This window comes from Crocuta crocuta, unplaced genomic scaffold, assembly GCF_008692635.1.
Source record: "Crocuta crocuta isolate KB4526 unplaced genomic scaffold, BGI_CrCroc_1.0 scaffold587, whole genome shotgun sequence".
Taxonomy (NCBI): Eukaryota; Metazoa; Chordata; class Mammalia; order Carnivora; family Hyaenidae; genus Crocuta; species Crocuta crocuta.
In genome coordinates this window covers 2,023,776-2,048,654 of record NW_027532403.1, presented here as the reverse complement: position 1 = coordinate 2,048,654, position 24,879 = coordinate 2,023,776, and the positions used below count along the sequence as shown (strand labels likewise).

The window sequence follows — 24,879 nt, the reverse complement described above, 5'->3', positions numbered from 1 at the left end:
CACACACACACACACACACACACACACACACACACACGGAGAGAGAGAGAGATTATCAGAGGTTCTCTGAGATAGCCCAGATTGTGTGTATAATAGTGTAATGATCCCATCTGGAAACATGGTGAATAATGGTAAATCTGTCCACAGAGAAAAGCTTCAAGCTGATAAAACTGGATTGCAGGTACCAGCCCAAAAGACCGCGGAGGGATGGAATAAGCCGTTAAATCCTACATGGTGTTGCAGAGTCAAGGCAGATGATGTTGGGGGTTGGAATGGGATGGTGCTGAGCAGTATAAAGTTTTATGTGGGCCCCCTATAGAGTTATGTAACTGATTTAGCACATCTGGGCAAGGAATAGCTTGGCAACTATCACGCTGATTGCAACATTTATTATTGGGAAATAAGACATCATGGTGAGGTTGGGGGTCTGTAGTGGTCATGGTGCTTGTCATTTCAGAGTAATCAAAAGGTTTTAAAAAGAACACAGAAAACTTGCAGAGGGTTTTGCAAGCTGAGAATGTGGGTGGGTCTGTACTATAGACTTCAGGAAGGACAGAAACAGTGAAATCACTATCAACAACTAGATTTGAGAGACTCATTTTGATCCTTATAATGCAGGAAGAGCAAAGTTCCAAAATATGGGATCCCTGTAAAATGAGTGGATTATGCTTCACACTGGAAATAAAACTTCAGTGATACTAATAATCCCAAATACCAATTTTGAAAATAACAAAGAACTCTCATTGTTTCACTCTCTTTCAAAACTCACCCATATAAAAGACATAAATGAATTTATAAAAGAAAAGATATAACTAGTAAATGCAAAATGTTCACCCTGATTTGTAAAGAAATAAATGTGAGTTATTGAGGTAAAATCTTTTATTAACTAAGAAATTTCAAAATTAATGAGATTATCTAGTGCTGCCATAGATGTTTGGAACGATCACATGTTTCTGGTCAACTTCCACTAAAAGGGTCCTTGACTCCCTTATCTTGTGAGTCATATTTCTGAGGGTCCTATTAGTCATATTTCTGAGCCCCTACTAAGAAAACAAAATAAAACAAAACACCTATTTTAGTTTGTTTGGGCTGCTTTAACAAAATACTATAGACCGGGAAGCTTATAAAGAATAGAAATTTATTTTTCAGTTCAGGAGACTACAAGTCCAAGGTCATGGGACCAGCATGGTCAAGTTTGGGTAAAGGTCGTCTTCTGGATTGTAGACTGCCAACTTCTCACTGTGTCCTCATGTAGTGGAAGGGACAAGGGATCCCTCTGGACCTTCCACTGGAAAGGCACCGATCTCAGGGCACCTATGTGGCTCAGTCGGTTAAGTGTCTGACTCTTAGTTTTGGCTTAGGTCATGATATCACGGTTTTGAGGGTTCAAGTCCACATGGGGCTCTGTGCTGACAGTGTGGAGCCTGCTTGGGATTCTTTCTCTCTCCCTCTCTCTACTCCTTCTCCACTCATGCTGTCCTGGTCTCTCTCAAAATAAATAAATAAACTTTTAAAAATATGAAGGCACTAATCTCTTTCATGAAGACTCCTCCCTCATGGCCTAATCACTTCCCAAAGGCCCCATCTCCTAATACTGTCACCTTGTGGGTTAGAACTTCAACATATGAATTTAGGAGGATACAAACATTCAGATCATAGCAAAACATATGCCCAAAGATGTTCATCATGATATTGTTAACAGTAATTAAAATATGTGGGCAACCAAACTGTTCAGCAGTATCAAAGATTATGTAATTTACTTAACCAAATATGATTAAAGATAATGATTATGATGATTGACACAATATGGAAAATGATTTTTCATGTAAGATTAAGTAAAAAAAAGATTTAAAAAATCTTATGTATGTAAAATAAGCATATCAAATATATGGTCATGAGAATACACCAAAGATAAATAATAGTTGTTAGGAAACCAAAAGTTTTTTAAAATTTTCTTAATTTTCTAAATTTACTGTTATATTATTGTCTTTATCTTATTTTAAAATTGCATCTTTTAAAATACAACTATCTAATGTAAGTAGCATTATGCCTACCTTATAAGGAATAAATAGATTAATCATTAAGAGCCAGGAGCTTCCACACACCCTAGACCATTCCAGTTCTCTTGTTTTTCCCCCAGAACAGAAAATGAAGCCATAGATACATATTATTTTGTTTACCCAGAGCCTAGAAAGTGTGGTTGTTTTGGTTTGCACAGTGCTCTGATCCATCCTTCCATCCTTCCTTCTTTTCTCTGCCCTCCCTCCTATCCTCCCTTCTTACTTGCCTCCCCCCTCCCTCCCTTTCAGTGTGGCTGTCAAAAATGATAAATCTGTTGCATGTGCACCAGGCCCTTAGACTAAATATTCTACTTACCCGTTACTAGTGTTTTTTCATTGCATTTATCTTTTCATCCAAATATAATGATCCAAATGTTGTGTTGAGTTTGGGGAGCCTTTAATATGTCATTAGAAAGACCTTGATAAAAGAAAAGGGCAGGTGTCCCACCTGTGAAAAAGCAATAATAGACGGGATTAGTTTCCCAAGTCCAGCATGGGGCTTACTGCGTTGGCCAGCTTCCAAGCTACTGAAGACACGCACAGCTGGTCTTGGAGGAGCCACCGAAAGCAACGGCACGTGCCCTGGGAGACTTCTGGGCATTTCGTAGAATAGGACCTAAACTTAGAAAGCAAGTTTTTGGTTTTGGATTATTGTTGGAATCTTTGACATTCCTTTGGTGCATTGGTCTACAGAATACACAGTCTTGTTTGTCTAATGAAGACACTATCCCAGTATCTTTCGTTTTATTTGAGATCTGACTCTCCTTTCAATTTCCTAAGACATTGTGTTATATTAGGTCGGGGAAAATTTTTGCCTCACTAATCCTTTTTCTTCCATGTTTTCCTCCAATTCCATTTGCTTCTTTCCCTCTTTAAATTATTACCATAATCTTGGCTTCAAAAAATCAGCATAAGCCAAAGTCAGTCTCGTGAGGGAGATATTACTTTCATGTGTGGCCTAAACATAGCACATAAACTACTCACTGGAAAAGAAAACAAAAATTGTTCAACAGGAGATGGAGGATATATTCTTCAGTAAAGAGATTTTTCCACTGTGCTTCCTGATATCCTAAAATGGTTTCCAACGTGATGAAACAAAATTTGGGTTCCCATCTGGCACCAAAGCATTAAAAAAATGCTGTGACTTCAATTTTGCTGTGATGATAAAACATTTTCAGGACTTTCCTCCCTAAAAGTCAGACTTACACTGTGTTTGGATGATGAGGCTGTCCATTAAAGCAGGGAAGGGCCAGTAGGGGACAGTGAAGTCTCTCAGGAATTGTACACATTCAAAAAGTATGGACATTTGAAGAACACAGGTTCTGAAGATGATTTCTATAGTGTGTCAGATGAAAGAGATTTTTAAAGAATGTTTTATAGTTTTATACTCATAGGATGGTCTCTTATAAACCTTTTTATATTTCCTGGAAAGTTGCAGGAGTAAGATAAAAAGCACAACTAACTCAAAAAAGTTCTCTCTTGGGATTTTTACTTGTCTTTTGCTATCTCGCTATGTGAAAGCCAAAGAAAACTTAAAGGCCACAGGTGTCTATAGAAAAATCCTTATAAGAAACCACAAATACTGTTTAAGAGTGAGAATAATTTTACCTGTAAATGTTATACCACCAAAGTGACATGATGAAATTTGGTTTTTATGGCTCATTCATTCATAGGTTTACCAAACCTCTATTAATGGCATCTTTCTCTGAGGCACTAAGGCTCAAAGATGAATTAGACTGATTCCCCGTCCTCAAGTACTTGAGAATAGTAGATGGAGGCTGACTTGTCCAGGGATAATTGCGATACAACATGATCAACGCTATAATGATGATGGAGGTGGGTAGGGTGGCATTCAAAATACTGACCAAATATTATGGCACGTGCACCAACAAATCAGAATAAATACTGGCCTCCATACTGGAATGGAGCTTGATATATCTCCTGTGGGACCAGGTCTTTCCTCCTTTAGTGCTCATGTTGTGTGGAGTTCTAGAGGACTTTAAGAAAGGGGTTGGGGTGGTAGGGTGTTACAAGGAGAGGCAATTAGGACCTTCATAACTGGCTAACTAACAACGAGTGTGGTAGTGCTGATGTATGTCAGCTACGAATCAGCTCTGGATATGGAGTATTACAATTCACTTAAAAATGAATGTCCAGATATTTCCATCACTGTTAATCTAGATTGCTGTCTATTTTAAATTCATTGAGTACATTTCTGCAGCTGTCACTAAGCTTTGCTTCAAATGATGTATGTATCACCCTAGGGCAGGTGGGACATGTAAAGACTTTGATGGGACTCTGCTCGGCTTGAGGTTCTGGATTTAAATGACTGATAGCATGTGTGGGTTCACCAAAGATATTACTATTACAAAAGAGTAGTTACGTACCACCTTTAATCTGACCATATTGCATTTCATCATTGGTTGGTGCAATGAAATGAAAGACCTTGCCATACAGTGAATACTTTAATCTAGTGGCACGAAGAAAGCCGTGTCAATCTTGGCTCAAAAATCTGGGCTTAATGGCTAAACTGAAGATAGTTTTTAAATAAAAATAAAGGTTATTCAGCAGTTATCTTTGTATGATTTCTTCATAGTTAATATTAGATGTTTTTGGTCCTTTCATCCAATAGAATAGAAGTAAGGAATAAGATTGGAATGAAATTTATTCTTTAAACGCACACATATGTATCTATAAAGCGCAGAAAAGGTATTGACCAGTCATTTGGCTTCTGTTTTAGTTACTCTATCAATATTTTAAAACACAACAAATACAACAAAATGTTTCTGTCAGGTAGCTGTAGAAGACATTTTTCTACATTCTTCTGTAATTTAGAACTTACCTGGTTAGATTATAGTTGTCACAAGTGAACAAAGACTGGCTATTGATTTATTACAACTTGTGATGTAACTGAATGGAAGTGTTCTTACTTCTGAACATTTCTTCATGCGGGAGGCAGAGTAGCAAGATCAAACAACTGTGCTTCATGATTGTGTGTACTCAGGCAGGATGGTTAGGACTCCAGAGGGATTTGTGTGCCTGCATCATGCCCTGGGCACTTCCCCTCCTCAATCCCTGTGGAATTTCTCAGCTGCAGCCATCAGTCCAAGGGGTTAGATGAGCCTGAAAGAAGCAGACCACATTGCTCTCATTCATTTCCACTGCCTCGTTCTTGCCACAGTTCTGAATAGCTGAACAATTATGGGTTCAGGCTGACCTCCCTACCATTATACGTGATATACTATTGCTCTGCCTCTACCTTCTATTCCTTCATACAGGACCTCCATACCTGATAGAGAAAAATAGGGCAGTGGTTGCTATCATTATATTCACTTAATGATATACCTGCCTATACCTGTCATTGACTTCACTGGTATTCTTGTATCTACTTTGATGGGCTGGCGTTACCACTTTTGTAGGTACTGGAGAGCACGTGTGGCCATTACTTAGGAAATGAACCATTTTCTTTTGTCTCTCATAGAAGCACATTGTTGGAAGGAGCTCTTGTACAATGTCATTATGTTACAGATAAGAAGTCTAAGATTCTGCAGAACTTAGTGACAACAAGGGATAGAAGGTCTCTGGGTCTCCTTCTCCTAATCCTGATGTCTCCTTATTTTAAGAAAGATTCAAATCAATATTCTACTGATGAAAATCCTGAATTAACTCACTGTATGTGAATGGAAATATTGGCAAGAATTTCATAGGTTTTAAAAGGAACCAATAGAAAGATGCAAATAATCCTTACAGGTTTGGCCTCAGTTTTGTGATTTGTTGTTAGATTCTGTAATATCATCATGAAGTTATTATCCCTTCTACTTGGGTGGAGTTTTGTAATTATGTCTGTAAAACTTACCTTGAATGTTACTGATGTCCAAATATAAGAGCAGTGTTTTCCAAGTTTGGGGACTTGCAACTTCACTTGTAAAGGTCTGAGTGTCACACCTTGAAAGAAGAAATGCAGACCCTGCAGAAAATCTAATTCATATTAACATGCCAATGATGTTATTTCCAAGGTTGATATATGACTATTATGTTAATAACAGATGGACATTTTCTTTAATCTACACAGCAAAAATAAATAGTACTTCTTATTTTTTATTCTGTAAGGCTCAAATCCCTGGAGCCATCTTTGATGTTCAGCCTCTCTTATTCATCATTAAGCCTCCAAGATTGATTCTTTTTATCAAAATTACTTTTAGTATCTAATTTTTGTCCCACTGCTACTGTATTCTTTATTAGTTTATGCCGTAGCTCTGAAGAGACTCACAGTTGACTTTGCTAGCTCATGAAAGGTTAGTTCTCCCAAAATACTTCATGTCATTATTTCCTAACTTCTCTTGCCACTTGAAGCCTTCTATAACCCGGACCCACCTCACTTATCTAACCTTATTGTAAGCAAAAATTCATACTCCAGTGAAAGTGATCTCATGGCCAGCTATAGTGCATGCAGCGAGCTGTGTTTATTTGTGTTTATTCTGTATCCTACCTTATCCTCTTTTTTATCTACTCTTTCAAGTCAAGCTAAGTTCCACCTCTCTGAGAACTTCTCTCAGTTCTCTTCTTTGAGCTCCTATGGTATAATTAAAGCCATATTCAGTATAACACTGTATATATACTGGTGAACATTGTTCCTTAATTGTCTATGTTTTAGGCCTTATTATCTCTAAGGAATTCATGAGATCTTTTCAGGAAGAAACTATACATATGCACTGTTGCTAGCATAAGGAATCTTGTCTGTTCTTTGACTTAAAATGGTTTAAAAGTCAACAAACCTTTTAGATGTGCCCACCTTTATCTCACCATAGCATATTCAGAGAACAATCAAATTCAATCAGATATCTAAGGGATTTATTTTATTTATAGGAATCCTTTTTTATGCTGAGTATTAACACCTGACTTCAAATCCAGTAGAACTTAAGAACTTCTTAATTATGATTATGAAATGAGGAGGCTGAATAAGAAGACAGACTAATGATGCATGCCCTGATTAAGTCATATATATTCATAAATATGCATGTGGATGGGGTATAGGTGGTGTCAAAATGGATTAAGATCCTAATTTTTTCATTTTTGTTCACACTTACATATTAGATATAGAGAACCACTAAAAATGAAAATGTATTCTATTGAGCATTTTACACGAACTATTTTGTGTAAGAAATTTATTTTATCGATATTGTACACTTATCTTATTCAAGACACAATCTCGTGTTTTGAAAGACACATAACAGGCCCACTTGTTGGCACCTGAAAAATATGAGTCCTTTTACTAAGGAGCATAAAATGGATTTCATAGTTCCAATTCCATTTTTGAACATGATGGTTCCAACCATATTTACTACAGTTGATATTTTCCTGGACAGTTTTTCCTCTAATGTTACCTGGTATCATAATAAAACTCCTTATTTAAGAACTGTTCTATTTTAAGTAAAGCTGTTAGGAGAGCAGATTGCAAAATAAAAGTCCTCAAATCCTACTTTGAAATTACCTTCTCCCTCATAACCTAAAGTTGTAAGTCTTGAACTTTCACCCCTGATAGTTAGTTCCAGAGCTCCTGGTCTACTTTATCAGAGGTCTTTTATAAATTCTTTAAAGGTGATTGGCATTTGTAGTTAGACCTTAGACATTTTACTTCTTGGCCTCTGACACACATCTAAACGTTGGCATGCTTTGAGGTTCCCATCTTGGTTAGAACAAAAGATGTCAGATAGGAAGCCAATATGATGTTAGTGAATGTTTTCCTTATTGTGTAAAGCCATACGAGTGTGTGTCTACCAAAGTAAAAGTCTTTCTGTCTTTTTTTAAAACTTTGTATGAGTTCCTGTACAACTAGAAAAAAACCCTGGTTTGCAAAGTTAAAATTATGTGTCTTGGAATGGCCCTTCTGCAGTTTCATTGGAAAATGTTTACTTGCCGTGTGATGGATATAGAGCATTAAAGTGCCAGAATTATTGTGAAATCATATGGGGAAACATTTTATTCATAGAAGTCTACTCATAATGTTTTTGAATTCTAGGGAATTTGCCTGTCAGGATGAATCTGAGATTTAGCTATAAGGAAACAACTGTGTTTGTTTTGAAGGAGGCACTGAAACTCTGTGGGGTGGTTAGGGGATTTCAAGTCTCTTTTTAATGGCCAAATGGGACAGGATTTTCTGGTGAAGATCACCTATATTAGCATTTCTATGGGAGGCCAACCATTATCCTAACCTGTACAACATTTTGTTCTCAGTTAGTTTAACAAGATAATTTGACATTTTGTAGAGCACTTTTCATATGCATGACATTTCAAATACATCATAGCATTGAGCAAATTAGTTCCTTACACAGGCAAATAGCAGCTCTTCCTTAAACTATAGTTTTAAGTCTGACATGCCGTTCCTATTCCTATTTAGGAAGCTGAGAATAATGGTAAAAAAAAATTGTGTACCTTTATTTAACAGCCATGTTAAAATGTTTATTAAGCTGGTAGTGCTATTGCAGGAAGGTAGAATTTATATTATAATAGAACTGATTCTTGGGTATGTTGGAAAAAAGAATGGAGAGAAAAATGGACCAAATACATGGCAAGAGAGAAAGGATTGTGATTAATATATTGTCTTCTTGAAATTAAACTTAAGTAAGGAGAGGACAAGAATTATGAAAGACCAAGGATTAGGCATGGAGAATTGGGGTTGAGAAATAGTGGGATTGGTTTTCCTAGTGGAAAAACCTTTTCTATTGGGCTAATAGTTCTTCCCCCCATATTTATGTGGAAGTTGATTGATCAGGGGAATCATCTGATGAAAATATATTAAAATTGTATGTGGATGCAGATGGATTTGAGAGAGACCGATAAAGAATTCAGAGCTGAAAAGTAAAGACCTAAACTTTCTGAGGTAGATATTATCTACATTTTGTAGAAGAAAAACTAGGTTTTACAAAGTTTGGACAGTTAGTCTGTCTAAAGTCACAGCTAATGTGTTCTACTGTAAGGGTCAATCATATATCCCTGTGGCTGGTTTCACAAATTATACTCTGTTGGGTTTTTGTTTGCTTTTCTTAACCAGAAGAAATACTCCAAAACTGTTATTGTTATTTTAGCTTTAAAAGAAAGTCATCCATTTAAGTAAAACTTAATTATGTTCCAGGTACAGAGAACACAGTATTGAAAAAGACACCATCCCTTATTTTTAAAGACCAATATTTTTTTATTTGTCTCATTCTAAATACTTATATATAACAGACTTGCTAAAATTGGTATGCATGGTATAGTTAACAATACTGTATTATATACTTAAAATTCTATAAAGAGGGTAGATTTCACATTAAGTGTTCTTACCATCAATAAAAAAAAGAAAATACTGGCATGCCTAGTGTAAGAATATATTATCTGAGCATATACATAAATATGTGCTAATCACATCCGCCTGGGTTAACCATGAGTGTTTTCAGTGTATGAAGAGAGCACGATTCCTTTTTAGCTTTGTAAAATAAAAATTTATTAATTTTTAGCAAGTAGTATTTCATGATTATTTTACACTTAGAATGAGAAGCTAAAAATAAACATGTAAACTAGAATTTTTTTTTAATGTTTATATTTGTGAGAAAGGGAGACAGAGTGTGAGCAGAGGGGGGGCAGAATCAGAAGGCTCCAGACTCTGAGCTGTCAGCACAGAGCCCAGTGCGGGATGAACCATGAGGTCATGACCGGAGCTGAAGTCGGATGCTTAACTGACTGAGCCACCCAGGAGCCCCCTTATAAACTAGAATTTTAAACAGAGAACCTTAGGAGTACTTATGAACCAATTTTTTCCAACTTCATTTAAAGCTTCTATTTTCCTTAATGCAGCTCTGTGTGTTTATATCAGAAAATGGAGTGATCCATAGTGTGCTTAGTAAACAAGCAAGTCTTTAGTTTTGGAATTTACAATTTAGGAGTCAGACTGTCTGGGCATAAAGCTCTAACCACTTACTAGATTTGTGACAGTTAACCTCTTTATATCATTTTCTGAAATTATATTGAGATCACTCGATCAGTGTAGGTAAATGAAATCGTGCATGGATGGTGCTTAGTCTGGTGTCAGACAGATAATGAGCACTTGTAAATATTAACCATCATCATTACCCCTTTCATTATGTGCAAGTCTTTGTGTCCTCCCCCTTCCCGCCATGACACTATGGGGCCATCAGCTTGGCTGATTTCTACCAGTAGACTCTTACTGTCTCATATCTGCTCTGATTGCCTCAGTGCCCTCTACCTTCATGCTTGTTTCAGGGGATCTCGACTTCCATGCTGCCCCTTCCCTCTGAAGTACTCCTAATCCTACTCTGATGGTTTCATCCTGACTTTTTATTTACTATTTTTCATCACGAATTTTCAGTGTTACACCAGTTCTCTTATGATTATTTTACCCATTGGTGACTAATTTTAGCAATAGGAATGCTAAATAATTCATTTAGCACTGGCTTAAAGAAATGTGGGCCATTTACATGTGTGTAATGGTGTATGTGGTGCTGCTGTGTTTAATTCATCTATCAGCTTTTTGGTAAAAGCTTGCGGCCTTGCAAAGCCATTAATGAAAACAAATCCCAGTTTCCATTAGTCCACTTTTTCCCCATTTTCTATTGTTTCAATTGCTGATAAATTGAGTTAACATTATTTAATTTATTGAATATGCAAACTACACTCAACCATTGATCTTGTTTTTTTTTCCTGTTACTTAAAAAATTCTCTTTATCTTTAAAGATCTGTTCACTGTTCTGCGTTTCATTAGAAAGTAGAATCTAGAGAGCTCATTTAAATTTTTCTGCAGGCTTGGGAACTCAACTATTGTTTCATGTTAATATATTACATATTATATGTAATAGCCACTCACCATATAGCATATAATCTCACAAAGAAACACATCTTTCTTATTCCCAACCCCTACTCTCTGACATCCTGCAGCCCCCTTCCCTGCAAGTAGAAATAGAAAAGGTTGTCATGGCAAATCCCCTATAGGATCATGGGGTAAAACTTGTAGTACCATAATAATGAAACACTTTATGTGTGGGAGACGAATGATAGAAATAACAACTGTGCCACATCAGACCTCATTAAAGTCAATGGACTGTAACCAGGGACTATTTTAGTCTTGAACAGCTTCTATTGAATATTGTGCTATATTTATTATCTAAATATTGAAAACAGCAATAAAGACAACTCCTCATTTGCTGGAATTCCATTTCTGGAAACAAAGCCTCCACATAAAGCCCAGAAAAGATTCCATTGCACTTGGTTTGGAAATCCTCTTCCTTAATTGTGTAAGTGGAGTTGTTTTCCAGTATGTTCTTGTGAGAGTCCCCACTTGTCTCATAAACATGGTCATTTTTCTCTAGTTATAAATTTACAAATATCAATTAATTATTGGGTAAGTATAAAAAGCATTACCCAGTGCTTGAATTTATATGAAATACTTCACTTAAACTAAGCACAAGCTAGAACTGAACTTACATTGAAATAACTGGCAAGAAGGTTTAGAATGGAAATGTGGCCTGTTGACCTATCTCCACAAGACACAGAAATTCAACCAATTAAAAAAATACTAATGATAATGGTAATGTTGAGAATTACATTCACCATACTTCTTTCCTTTTTTTAAGTTTATTAATTTATTTTGTTAGAGACAAAGACAGCGTGAGCGAGAGAGGGGCAGAGAGAGAAGGGAAGAGAGAGACTCCCAAGCAGGCCTTATGCTGCCAGCTGTGGAACCCAACGTAGGGCTCAAACTCATGAACTGTGAGATCATGACCTGAGCCAAAACCAAGAGTCGGTCACTTAACTGACTTAGTCACCCAGGCGCCCCAATATTCAGCACAATTCTGATGTAGTTTGCTTATATTTATGTAAAATATTTACATCACAACTGTTAAAGTTTCCATTTTAAAAATGAAAAAAAAAATAGATAAAACAAAACACTTGTTCTCAGTGTATTTAATGAGAAAATAAAAACATACTTTGCCAGAAGGGCATGTCTTGCTGCTTAAAAATTCTAATGGGAAGTGTATTTTGGAATAAATAGCCCATTTTCTTCTAAACCAGTTGCTTTAAAACCAATTAGCTACTACCCCAAGGAAGTATTGCATGTTACATTTAAACCGGTGTACCCGTACCTATCCACCCAGTTGGCTTTAGGTGGCCTAATGTGTACACTCCTACTGTTTTCACATTTATTAGCCACTAAAGGGAGTTTTTTCTTTTTTTTTTATATATCTTCTATGAGTCACATTGTTTCATCTTCATTAAATGAACACAATTTCTGCACATATTTTATGTTTCATAAGTTTTACTTGAAATCATTACCAGGAAAAAAATTGCTGGTGTGAAAGCGAGAAAATAAGCAGATTTTTGAAAGGAATATTCATAAAGTTACTTTAAAGATCTGATCTTTTTATTTGATTTTTAAAATCTCCTCTAGGAATTTGACAAAACAATTCTAATTTCTAATCTTAGGAGTCTGGTACCTTATAGATTTTCCTAGGCTTACTGAAATTAGGTGGTTAGGCCTCAAAAATAAAAATTAAGCAACTTTATTTTTGTTGTTTATAAACTAAAATACCAACGAACTATTTTTACTAACAAACTATTACTTTTTATATTTTTTATTATTTCAAATAACTTGTAAGAATAGAATCCCCTAAAACATTTGTTAGTATGTCCCTTGTGTTGTTAAAAAAAGGGAAACCAACTTTTACAACTTTTCAATTGAACTTATTGCCTGTAACATAATGTATATCTGAATAATATTCTGTAGAGACTTAGAGAGCTTGGCTATTATAAATTATTACCTATTATTTATTATGATTACCTTTCTTTTACAAACTGGCATTCCATGGAGATTAGAAACTTGAGGAAATCTGAAACAAAAACACACACATAAAAGATATTTAAAACAAACTAGCTTGTGTTACATATAGTGCAGCACATGCTGATTTAAAATATCTTGTGTAGAGGTACCTGAGTGGTTCAGTCGGTTAAGCATCCGACTTCGGCTCAGGTCATAATCTAACGGTTAGTGGGTTTGAGCCCCGCGTCGGGTTCTGTGCTGACAGCCAGCTCAGAGCCTGGAGCCTGTTTCAGATTCTGTGTCTCCCTCTCTCTCTGACCCTGCCCTGCTCACGCTGTCACTATCTCTCTCTCAAAAATAAATTAAATAATTAAAAAAATTTTAAATATCTTGGGTAATAAATCTCTTAAGTAAAAAAAAGTTATTCACTTTAAAAATTAACACAGCATGAAATAATATTGGCATGCTTCAAATAGTCCATAGGCACTATTCCTTTAAAGTTTCATTGAGTGATAAGTGCTGTGCCAGTTGCTAGAGACACAGGGATGAACAAGGGAATTTGTTCCCTCAAGAGCTTACAGTCTAGTGGGAGACTGTAACAAGTAATTGTACTATATCTGCCTCAATTAGCCATGGTATAAAAATATGAAACAGGCCCTTGATAAAATGAAGCAGTTTAGAAAGGTGGCCTTGGTTGTGTCGTTTTACAATCGATAGAGCATGGGTTCAAAAATGAGAAGCAGTGTGCTAAGTCACAGAGCGCTGCGCTTGGAATCGGGAAGCTGATGTCTGCTGTGTGGGACCCTCAGCAGGTTGTTTTCACTTCTCTTGGCTTCAATCTTACATTTGCAGAAATATGAATCATTGATTTATAAACCTGTTTTAGCCGATGAACTTTTACTGCAAATGGTTGCAATTCAATATGGCCAATTGGAGCTGCTCTCATAGCTGGGTATCAAGTACAGTGTGAAAACCTTTGGGCTGTATGATCTCTTGGGGTATGTTGTAGTATAGACATTTTATGAGTATGGGGAAAATACATTTTAGCTAATATTCTACTTCTACCAAGCATTTGCCGTTTAAGCCTTTTACTTCTAATTGTGGAATGAAAGGCTTTGGTCTACATTGAAAGAATTTCAGGCATTAAGTATGCAAGCAGGTGGGAGGACTTTGGGGAAGGCTCTGAAATTAATCTGTGCCTACTTGTAAGGTTAATCTAGAAGATCTGAAGGTAAACGTGGTTTAGTCTTCTCAAAGGAGCTGGAGGATGGGGGAGGGTGGTTCAGGAAGGCTGATCTGCCATCTCCTCTGTGCCCAGACAGGTTCCCCTCTCCTGAGAGCCATTTGCAGCTGTTGGAGACCTATTCCTGGGATCACTTACAGGGGAGGGGCATCCTAGGCTTGCACACATTTCTCCTGTAGGCCCCCCTACTCCAATGTGCACCGGCACATGGGTTGCTCCATCTGCTCCCCGCTTCTTACTCACTCTTTCCCTCCCTGACCACAAGCTCAGCCTCCTGCTGTTTCCTTTGTCTTAATATTTCTGTTTTTCTGCTTCCAGAATTCTGGATAAGAGTCTTTAATTTTTGTAATATTTACTATTGTTTGAGGTATTTTTACATCATTTTCTCTGGTGACCTCTTTGCATCTGGAGATGAAACTTTTGACAAAAATGTCAACCTTTAGGATGCTTGGGTGGCTCAGTCGGTTAAGCATCCTACTCTTGATTTCGGGACAGGTCATGATCTCACAGTTCATGAGTTTGGGCCTTGTGTCAGGCTCCATGCTGACAGTGTAAAGCCTGCTTGGGATTCTCTCTCTCCCTCTCTCTCTGCCCCCTTTCCCCCCAAAATAAATAAGTAAACTTAAATAAAATTTAAAAACTAAAATCAGCTTTTTATTAGGATGTGTGAAATTGTTTAGAAGTCTTCTACTTTTTTTGATGATTATGACAGTAATATAACATGGAAATAGTTTATAAGGTTCAATGAGTTAGTGAGAAATGAAGTAAAGACTCACTTATCATAGGTATATAGCACTCTACAGTCATCATCTTCACAATAAGCATATAAATATGGTTGAGTTAGTATTATTTACCAGATCTTTTAACAGACTAAAATCAAAGAGGTTAATTTTAAGATCAATTTACACAACAGTGGAAATGTGTCTGTTAACTTTGTGTTCCATTTTCTTTCTTTATACTAACTTGTCTCTGAATATTTTAATCAGAAGATAATATTAATTGCTCACAATCTTATTCACACACACATTCAGCTTTTCTTATCAAATACTCAAATACATTATTACTATTGACTAATTGTAACAAGAAAATGTAAATAAGCCAGAAGATGGAGTTAACATTTGTTGAGCTCCCAGTTTGTGCCATTACATATGTTCATTACCTATTTCATGGAAATTCAGCCAAGAATTAATTCTCAAATGATCAAGGTCAGTAGTGACCATTAGGTCATTCTTATAACAAGATGGTGCGTTTCTCCCTGTTCTCAAGCTTTTATGACAACATGTCTAAGCATGATCACTCAGGGCATGAGCCTTCCTTTTGTTTCTTTTTTTAAAATCCACTTTTCTGAAGTATAATTGACATGGAAAAAGTAGTACATATTTAATCTATCAACTCAATGAATTTGAGATAAGTATACATCTGTGAAACCATCACCAAGGCCATAGACATATCCATTACCTCCCAAAGTTTCCTCCCACTCCCTACTGCTACTATTTAGTGATAAGAATGCTTGACATAAGACCTACCCTCTCAGGAAATCTTTACATATACATATACATATACATATCTTACATGTACATATACATATAGACTGTTGTTAGCTATGGCACCATACTATAGTAGATCTCCAGAACTCATCTTCCATAACAGTAACTTTGTAGCCATCATGTTCCCACTTCCCTCTCCTCCCGGCCCCTGGCAATAACCATTCTGCTCTCTGCTTTTTTGAGTTTGATTATTTTAGATTCCACATATAAATGAGATATTTATAGGTATTTGTCTTTCTGTATCTGGCTTATTTCACATAGCATAATCCCCTTCAGGTCTATCCATATTATTGCAAATGGCAGGATTTCTTTCTTTTTTGAGACTGAATAACTTTCTACTGCATGTATATGCCACATTTGCTTTAACCATTTATCTGTTGATGGACACTTAGGTTGTCCTTGGCTATTGTGAATAGCACTGCAATAAACACAGGAGTATAGATATCTCTTTTTGAGATCCTGATTTTCAATTCCTTTGGATAAATATCCAGAAGTGGGATTGCTGGATCATATGTTAGTTGCAGCTTTAATTTTCTGAGGAATCTCCATAATATTTTTTACAGTAGGTGTGCCAATTTACATTCTACCAACAGTGTACAGGTTTTTTATTTTTTTCCTCCATACCAGCACCAATGCTTATCCTATTGTTGTTGTTGTTGTTTAATAACCATCCTAACAGGTGTTAGGTGATATCTCATTGTGGTTTTGATGTGCATTTCTCTGATAATCAGTGATGTTGAGCATTTTTTCATATACTTTTTGGCCATTTGTAGGTCATCTTTGGAGAAATGTTGATTGGGTTTTTGCTCATTTTTAAATTGGGTGATTTATTGTTTTACTGTGGATTTGTAAGAGTTCCTTATATATCAGGAGTGTTGACCCTTTATCAGATATATGGTTTGCAAATATTTTCTTCCAATATTTTGTTTATCATTTCCTTTGTTGTCAAAAACTTCAGTTTCATATAATCCCACTTGTTTATTTTTTGCTTTTTTTGCTTGTGTGTTTGTTGTCATACCCAAAAAACACTGCCAAAACCAGTGTCAAGGAGCTTTTTCATTATGTTTTCATCTAGGAAATTTATTGTTTCAGTTTGTATATTTAAGTATTTAATCCATTTTGATTTGATTTCTTCCCTTTGTTTCTATCCATGTTATTTCTTTTCCCCCAAAACAGAGACAGCTAGAAATGTGTGTTGAAATAGAATGCAAGAGGTAAAAACAAAACAAAACAAAAAACACAGCTTATTATGGATTCTGATACTTTTTTCGAACACTTCCTGTCTGTTTAATTGTAAATGTTTATAAGTGGTAAAATGTTTTTAAAGGACAACTAAAATCCTAATGTAAAAAAAATCTCTTCTCTGAGTGCCCAGAAAGGTTATGTTTAAGCTCAGCCATGAAATACTAGTAGAGGAGTGGAGAAGAGTGAATAGAGTCAAATAATAGAAATGGAATTGACAAGTTTTGGTAATTTATCTGATAAACCAAATAAGGGTATTCTAGACATGTGCAATAACCACCCACCCCCAAGATCATGGGAAGGCTCATATATAAGCATGTGTTTACTTCTAAGCGCATATCTTACCTTAGAAAAGAGCCTTCTGACAGGTGAGTATACCATTAGTAAGGAGTAGAGTGCTCCAGCGAGTATTAGTTTTGGGCCAAAAGAATTAGCTTGGCTTAAGACACCTTGTTATGATGTGATTTGATGACCTGGATCTATCTCCAATTGGGTTTGTTGACACAGGTCTTTAAAGCATTACCATTATGGCTAATTTTTACTAATGTCTATTTCACGCTGACAGTTTGCCTTGTCTTTCAAGAGAAAACTCTTTCTGAAACATGAACAGTACTGATTGGCACGAATTTGGTTTTTATAAAAAGCAATCTGGTTTTATAGCCTCTATCTATTTTCCATAACTCATTTCTCATTTCATGAATTATCTGCTGGTAAGCTTTCACTTCTTCTGTTACTGATAGCTTCCCATTCATATTCCTGAACCAGTTTCTTTTGCAGAGTAATGACTTTCTGCTGACAGAGTTCACTGAGAATTTCTGCTTCAAGTACCTGGCCAAATTCAGTGAATAAGAGTCATGTTTTAGCTTCTGTATTTGTTCATACAGCTCATGCCTGTCCAGCACTTCATCACTCAGTTTAGAATGGAAATGGCCACTATCTTTCTCAACTGTTGTTAACATCAGTTTTGTCTGGGCAACATCTATCATTTGTCTTTTCTGATTTTTCATCCTCGTGTCCAATTGTCCATTGTTAAATTCATGCCATCCAATCATTTTTTAAAAATTATTTTCATCCCTAAAATCCAAAGCAGTGTCAAACTGTCTGATCTGCACAGTAGACTTTTTCAAAAATCTTATTTATTCTCTTTTAAGTAAGATCTGTCTCTATGTCTTTGGGAGATTTTTACAAAATTTATTAGTTCAATAAGCTTACTATAATGCTCACTTGAGTCTTCTGTTTCTTACAGGAACTCTACATACTCTAATCTAGTATATTCTTTGTAAATCCCATAGTTTAGATTTTCATCTTATCGTAACTCAGCTTAACTTCATTTTCTCTCTCACATATTATGAAATTCTTTGTAGACCCTTTTCACTTTCAATAGTTATGTTTGCCAAGTATCTTTTCAGTTTCCTTAGATTCTATTCTTTTCAATTCTCAATATAACAGATACTTTTCCCACAGCATTTGGTTTATTTCTTTAAGTCTCTGGTTGAATAGTTAAGGCAGACATATTAAGAAATATTCTTTGCTCTTGAGTTCTTCAAAAGATATGATTGCATTTTTGTTCATTTTTCATAACTTGATATCTTTTAAATACTGCTTTATAGCTTATTTCAAACTATTTAAAATACTTATGCAATTTATTTTTATTGGTAAATTCTACTATGTAAAAGGAACATTTGTCAGGGGGGAAATGATAAACTAATTCCAATAAACAAATAGTAATTAGAGATTTCTGAGATTTATTATGAAAATCAAGACTGAGCTCTTGTGACACCTTTGTTGTGGGTGAGACGTCAGTCTAAATACGTTCCATTGTAATTTTCCCTCTGGTAGTTCCTAACATTTTCTCTTTATTCTTGAACTTTATTAAATTTAAGTGTGACTTATTTTTACTTGTCACTTGGGGTGTAACTTCAATCTTAGGACTCCTATATTCAGTTCTGGAAAATCTTCATCTATTATCACTTAAACAAGGGCTTCTCTATCTTTTCTTTTGGATCCTCTTGGTTATGTAAGTGAAATTTTGCTTCTTGACACAGATAAGTGGGTAGGTGGGTAAATAGACATATAGATAGATAGTGTCTTAGTCTGTTAGGGCTGCTATACCAAAATACCACAGGCTGGGTGCCTTGTAAATGGCAGAAATGTTTTGCTCACAGTTGTGGAAGCTGGGAAGTCTAAGATCAAAATGCCAGAATGGTCACCTTCTGGTAAGGGCTCTCTTCCTGGTTCATAGATGGTGTTTTCTCATTCTATCCTCACAGTGGAAGGGTTTGAGAGTCTTTGTGGGCTTTTATAAGGCATGAATCCCATTTATGAGAGCCCTAGCCTCATATATTAGTTGTCTCCCAAAGGTGCCACCTCCTAACACCATCATTTTTGGCAGTTAGATTTTCAATATATGAATTTGGGGAGCCTACAAACATTTGGACCAGTGTAGCTAGATAGGTAGCCAGCCAGCCAGCCAGATAGATAGATAGATAGGAATAGATCAATATTGGATCTGTCTCGGGGCTGCATTCTTCATATTCTATATCAATCTGTCTTTAACCATATCCAGGCTAGCATTTAAATGGTTTTTTTTTTTTTTAATTTCAATGATTTTTTTCCAGGTTTCTAAGGGGTTCTCTTTCAAATAGATTTTTTTCTTATTTACCCTTAAAATCCCTTGCTCTTTGATGAATATTCTTTTTCATTTATCTTTTAAAGTATAATTAATGTACTGACTTTTGTCTGATTTTTTAAAAATTAATTTTACCTGGAAAGAATTCATGATCCTATTGTTGAGTACTGCCTTTCTTAGCATTAGATTTCTTCATACGTTTTGGAATTTTGTTTTGTGTATGCATTATGTATTCTTTCTGTTTGCCTGCCTTCCTCCCTCCCTCTCTCTCTCCTTCTTTCTCTCTTTCTTTCTTCCAGTGTAGTTTTCTCACTATGTATGTCTGCTTTTCTTTCCTCTGTATTCACCCTTTCTTACCTAAGTGTTTTTTGTTTGTCTTTCCCAGACATTCTCAGCTTTCTAGATCATATTGGTTTTAAAGTGGCATTTCTAGGGGCACCTGGGTGGCTCAGTTGGTTAAGCATCTGACTTCAACTAAGCTCATGATCTAGCAGTTCATGAGTTCGAGCCTCTCATCAGGCTCTGTGCTGTCAGCTCAGAGCCTGAAGCCTGCTTCAGATTCTGTGTCTCCCTCTCTCTCTGCGCCTCCCCTGCTCCCTCTCTGTCTTTCAAAAATAAAGAAACATTAAAAATATTAAAATGGCATTTCTTGACTTCTGTTCTAGATCTATGTTGTAGATATCATAGAGTTAGGCATCAAATCTGCAGATGCTTATTCATTTTCTGATTGAAAGATTGTGTCCATATTCTTCAGCCTTTAAACCAGAGACCTGGGTATTTTCAACTTATCATCAGCATTTCCAAGCTGCTGGCTTTATTAAGTGAGTCTGACTCTGGTTAGAAAGTTTTAAGTATTTATTCTCCAGGAATTGTACTTGTGGCCATCAGTTCTATGTCTAGAACTAGATCCCAACAGGCTCATGGTTTTATCCCTGCTTTCCACTTTGCATTTTTGGTCCATTTTTAGCCTGTGAACATGCCCATTTTTTTTTTGAATACAAATTCTTCTAAAACCTTTTTCTCTTTTTATAATTGACCATATGTTTTGAGTAAAAGGAACAAATCAGAGCATAAACCCATGGAGCCATCTTCACAACATGCCACTAGCAAATATTTCATATGTGTCATTTTATTTAATCTTTTCAACTTCTTTGCCTCTTCAGGGCAGATATACTTCTTATACATTAACCTATAACCCCTACTATGCAGACCATAGACATCAGAAGCATATAATTATGGCTAAATACTTCTTAGTTTAAGTAATTTTATAATAAAAAAAAGCTGATTCCTAATCTTGAAAACATTGTATATATCAAAATATATCAATATATTTCTGTGCATGTGTGTTCGAATGTGTGTAAATAGATATGTATTTTTCATACCTGTTAGGGTCCCACTGAGTTTATTTACCTATTTATGCAATTTTTTTCTTCTGCTCTCAGTTTGGCCAAGAATATCTTGAGTATGATTCAATAAATTTCTCTTTTGTCCAAAATACAGAAAGAGATCTGAAATTTTGAATAACAATTTTGGACTCTGCTGCTTCTCCTAACATTTTCAATCAATTTTATTGCTTGATTGTTTTTAACCTCTTACAAAACACAGATGGCCAGACTTACTCTGTGTAAGGGCTTGAGGGGAAGCTAACTGGCCCACTGATGTTTTTATTCTCATGATAGTGTTTCCATGTGGAAGTTGGTAGCTCAGGATCACGTTGGGAGCCGGCTGGCTGCTAAGGCCTGTGCTGCTTGTGTCTTGAACTGTCTAGAGTTTGGAAGTCATCAGTCCAGCTTAGCAGCTCATTCTTTAAAACCGGAAGGGTCTGTATTTTCCTTGGCCTCTTTCTTCCAGCAAATATTATAAGACCTTAATTCTCATTGTGGGCTAATTATTCTCTCCTATTTGCCTGAACCATAATTCAGTGGGAGCTATTCCTATTCAAGGAAATGAGGGCAGAAATTATATAATTGAGAGTAATGGCTTGAAAGCCGTGAATGTCGAGAATCTTGTGTTAAGTCTGATACATACTAGCTTGGTGGTCTTTATAGGCAATTCACTGGAAAAAAAGGTCTTTCTCTTTCAAAGTGGAATCATCATAAAGACTAACTACTTACTGAATGGCAGTAATGAGCTAGCTCCTTGGAAAAATGAGACCTATAGTTAGTACCTAAACACTTTCCAATGAAAGAGTATGACTTTAACTCAGCTGGTTCTCAGTAAGAGAAATTTTCATATATGAAAATTCATATTTAATAAAACAGAAATATTGTCAGAATTATTCCCATTACAAATACATACATTTAGCTAACTGCCAACTAAGTATTTTCAAAGAAATCATCAATAATGATGAATCTGAGTGAAGAGAAACTATAATCTTGTACTTAGTACTTTTAATTATTAATAATGAAATCTTTGTAAAAGAAATTTTTCTAAGAAACATGAAATCTCAGTATCAATTTGCAATTAAAGTAGTCTTTGTTGATGATATCTAGGCAGGATGAATAAAAATTCTGAATATTTAGTGTTCTTAAGTAATGCTAGATGATTAGACATCTGGCATAGGTTTTATAATTAACTGAAGCTTAAGAGTTTTGTCACTAAGATAAGCTGGCCTTTACAAATATCTGGTCTTTTTGGAGGTTATTAGTTAAAACTAGTGATAAAATACATCAAAAGTTATTTACTAGCCATTTTGGAGTAAAAAGAAAATATTAAGCCAGTTTCAAAAAATTCTTCTTTGTATTTCAGGCCCTCCAGGGAAACGAGGTAAGAGAGGCCGAAGAGGAGAATCTGGTAAGTGTCTCTTTCAGCTGCTCTTTGTCATTAATGTTTTGGTTAGATTCCTGCATCTGTTCCTCCTAATTAGTGATTATATTGTCTTACTGGAGATTGCCCACAAGCTTGTGCATGTGTCTAAATCTTTGCTAGACCTAGGATTTCTTTTTTTTATCCTCTCCTATTTCCATCAAACCATAGGTAGAAGTTTGGAAAATATTGTTAAGTTGTTAAATTGATAACCTCTGGCGCTCAACTTGGGGCTATTTACTGCGTCAGGTTAAGTCTGTCCTTTCTGTATATAGTGGAGGGTTTTTTAGCTGCACACAGTGTGGCAATATCACCCATGCTTCTGTCTCCATGAATGTACATATAAATGTACATTCAGGGCCTTTGTGAAAACATCTGCTTTGGGACACTGGGGCACATGTCTTGGAAAGCTTTATTGTTATTTTATCCAACTGGTACGATTTTGTCATGCTTTTACTCTCATTCATTTCAAAATTTGGAATTTTTATTTCTCTTTATAACCCTCAAATTTTAGGGATGACAGCAGCATTAGTAATCAATCCAGCATTTTCATTTTGTCATTGAGGACATGGAGGCCCCAGGACAGTCAGGTGATTCAGCCAAGACCTCGCAAATTTTTAAGAGGAGAATTTGAAACAGAATCAATTGTCCTGATGCCTTATTTCAGTGAGATTTTGTTTTCAGGCCAAATCCCTGTATGTACTTCCTCTTACTTTGCAAGGAAGAGTTGATGGCCTCCTAAAACTTCACATGGTCATTTACATTTTGGAGATGAGACTTTATAAAATAAGTAAAACAGGAAGTGCACACACTATTTGGATATTTGGTTTCAAAAAACATTTTTTTGAGTTTTCCTTCACTTTGAAAGTAATTCAAGGTTTGATTCTAGTATGCTAAGAAATGCTTGTTTCCAGTAGAAATACTGACCTGTCAAAAAAAAAAAGGAACAGATTGATGTGTAGTGTTTTCAGGTTTTTGTGCCATTTCCTCTCCTCTTTTGGAAAAAAATGTGTTGAAGTGAAAAGGATTTATGAAAATTCAATAATTTGGGCACTATACCTGCTTAATTTCTTTAAAAGTATTCTTGGGGCACCTGGGTGGCTCAGCTGGTTAAGCGAGCCCAGTTTTGGCTCAAGTCACTAACTTAGGGTTTGTGGGTTTGAGCCCTGCATCAGGCTCTGTGCTGACAGCTAGGAGCCTGTAGCCTGCTTCAGATTCTGTGTCTTCCTTTCTCTCTGCCCCTCCCCTGCTCACCCTCTGTTTCTCTTTCTCAAAAAAAAATTTTTTTAATAAAAATAAATAAAGTGTTCTTAAAAGTTATGTTTCAACCTCATTTAATCTAACTAATTGGAAGCTTGTACAGGTATCCCTTTCACAAAATGCAAAGTTTTATATTAGAAGATGGTTTATAAGTGTGTTTTAAGGAAAAAGAAATAAAACATTAGTAGAGTCAAATAATCAGTGAATTGATCTTTGTCAAATGAAATAAAAAGGATGGGGGGAAGTAAAAATTTTGTACTTATGTGAAGTTTTATAGAAATTTAAAAAGTCAATTCCTAACTTCTTGACTGCTAAAAATTTGTGTTTGTGTTTTAACTGAGCATACAGTGTGCAAATAATTGAAATGTTCTTAGACTTTGCCTATGTTTTGATGATAATACATAGTTTTAAAGAAACATATAAACATCAAGGTTTAGTCTTTTATATATTGACAGTGCTACTGAATGAAAAATATTTTTAGAGCAAATAATGAGTACATTTCTCATTTAGCCATTTTACCAAACTCCAGAAAGTTATATATCAATTCTCTATACCTGGGCTATCATTAATGACCAAAGATCCTCCTGATTCACATTTTATCTAAATTTTTAGGCATATAAATAAGCCATCTTAAGATGGGCCTTTTCATAGACAGGCCTCAGGGAATCTGAACATCCATTGAAATTTTATATAAAGTTTTGTGTGCGTATAGATGTAAGTATACTTTTCTGATATGGTATCAAAGTTGTCCATGGCCTAAAAAAAATTAAGAACCATTGAACTCTAGATGACTTCTTTGTCCCTTGTAGTTTGCTTATGATTATGACTCTTTTATTTAATCTTTGTATTTTGCATATTCGCTAATTCATCTCTTCTTTTCTCTTATTCTCTCCACCCACCCCTACCCCACAGGTCCTCCTGTAAGTATATTTGCTGCATTTGGGCTCTTCTACGTTAATCAGGATCACGTATGTTAAAAGTATGTTAAGACATTAAAACATAGTCTGTATTTCAATTAGAAAACTGTTACTGACCTTTGAAGAATATTTAACACTGGGAAGTTACTTTTTAAGTGCACTATTTTGGATATATTGAAGTGTAATATGTGTCAATTAAAAAAAACTTTATTTTTAATATGCTCACTAGTCAATTACTCTCTTGGGACTTTTGGACTAACTTATGAAGCTCCTGATATTAAATACTTTTCCTGGAATTCCGAGGTTTCTCTTGCAAGCAAATCCCCAAGCTATTTCGCACTTCTTTTTTCATCTGTTTAAACTTGT

At 35.6% G+C, this 24,879-nt stretch overlaps 1 protein-coding gene across 1 annotated transcript in view; it reads left to right on the top strand.

The window, feature by feature from the left end:
• COL25A1 (collagen type XXV alpha 1 chain) overlaps positions 1-24,879 on the top strand; it is a 450,359-nt gene that overhangs the window by 220,788 nt on the left and 204,692 nt on the right. The window contains exons 3-4 of the mRNA XM_077778460.1: positions 22,280-22,324; positions 24,509-24,516. Coding sequence (XP_077634586.1) covers positions 22,280-22,324; positions 24,509-24,516 — 53 coding nt within the window. The remainder of the gene's footprint in view (positions 1-22,279; positions 22,325-24,508; positions 24,517-24,879) is intronic.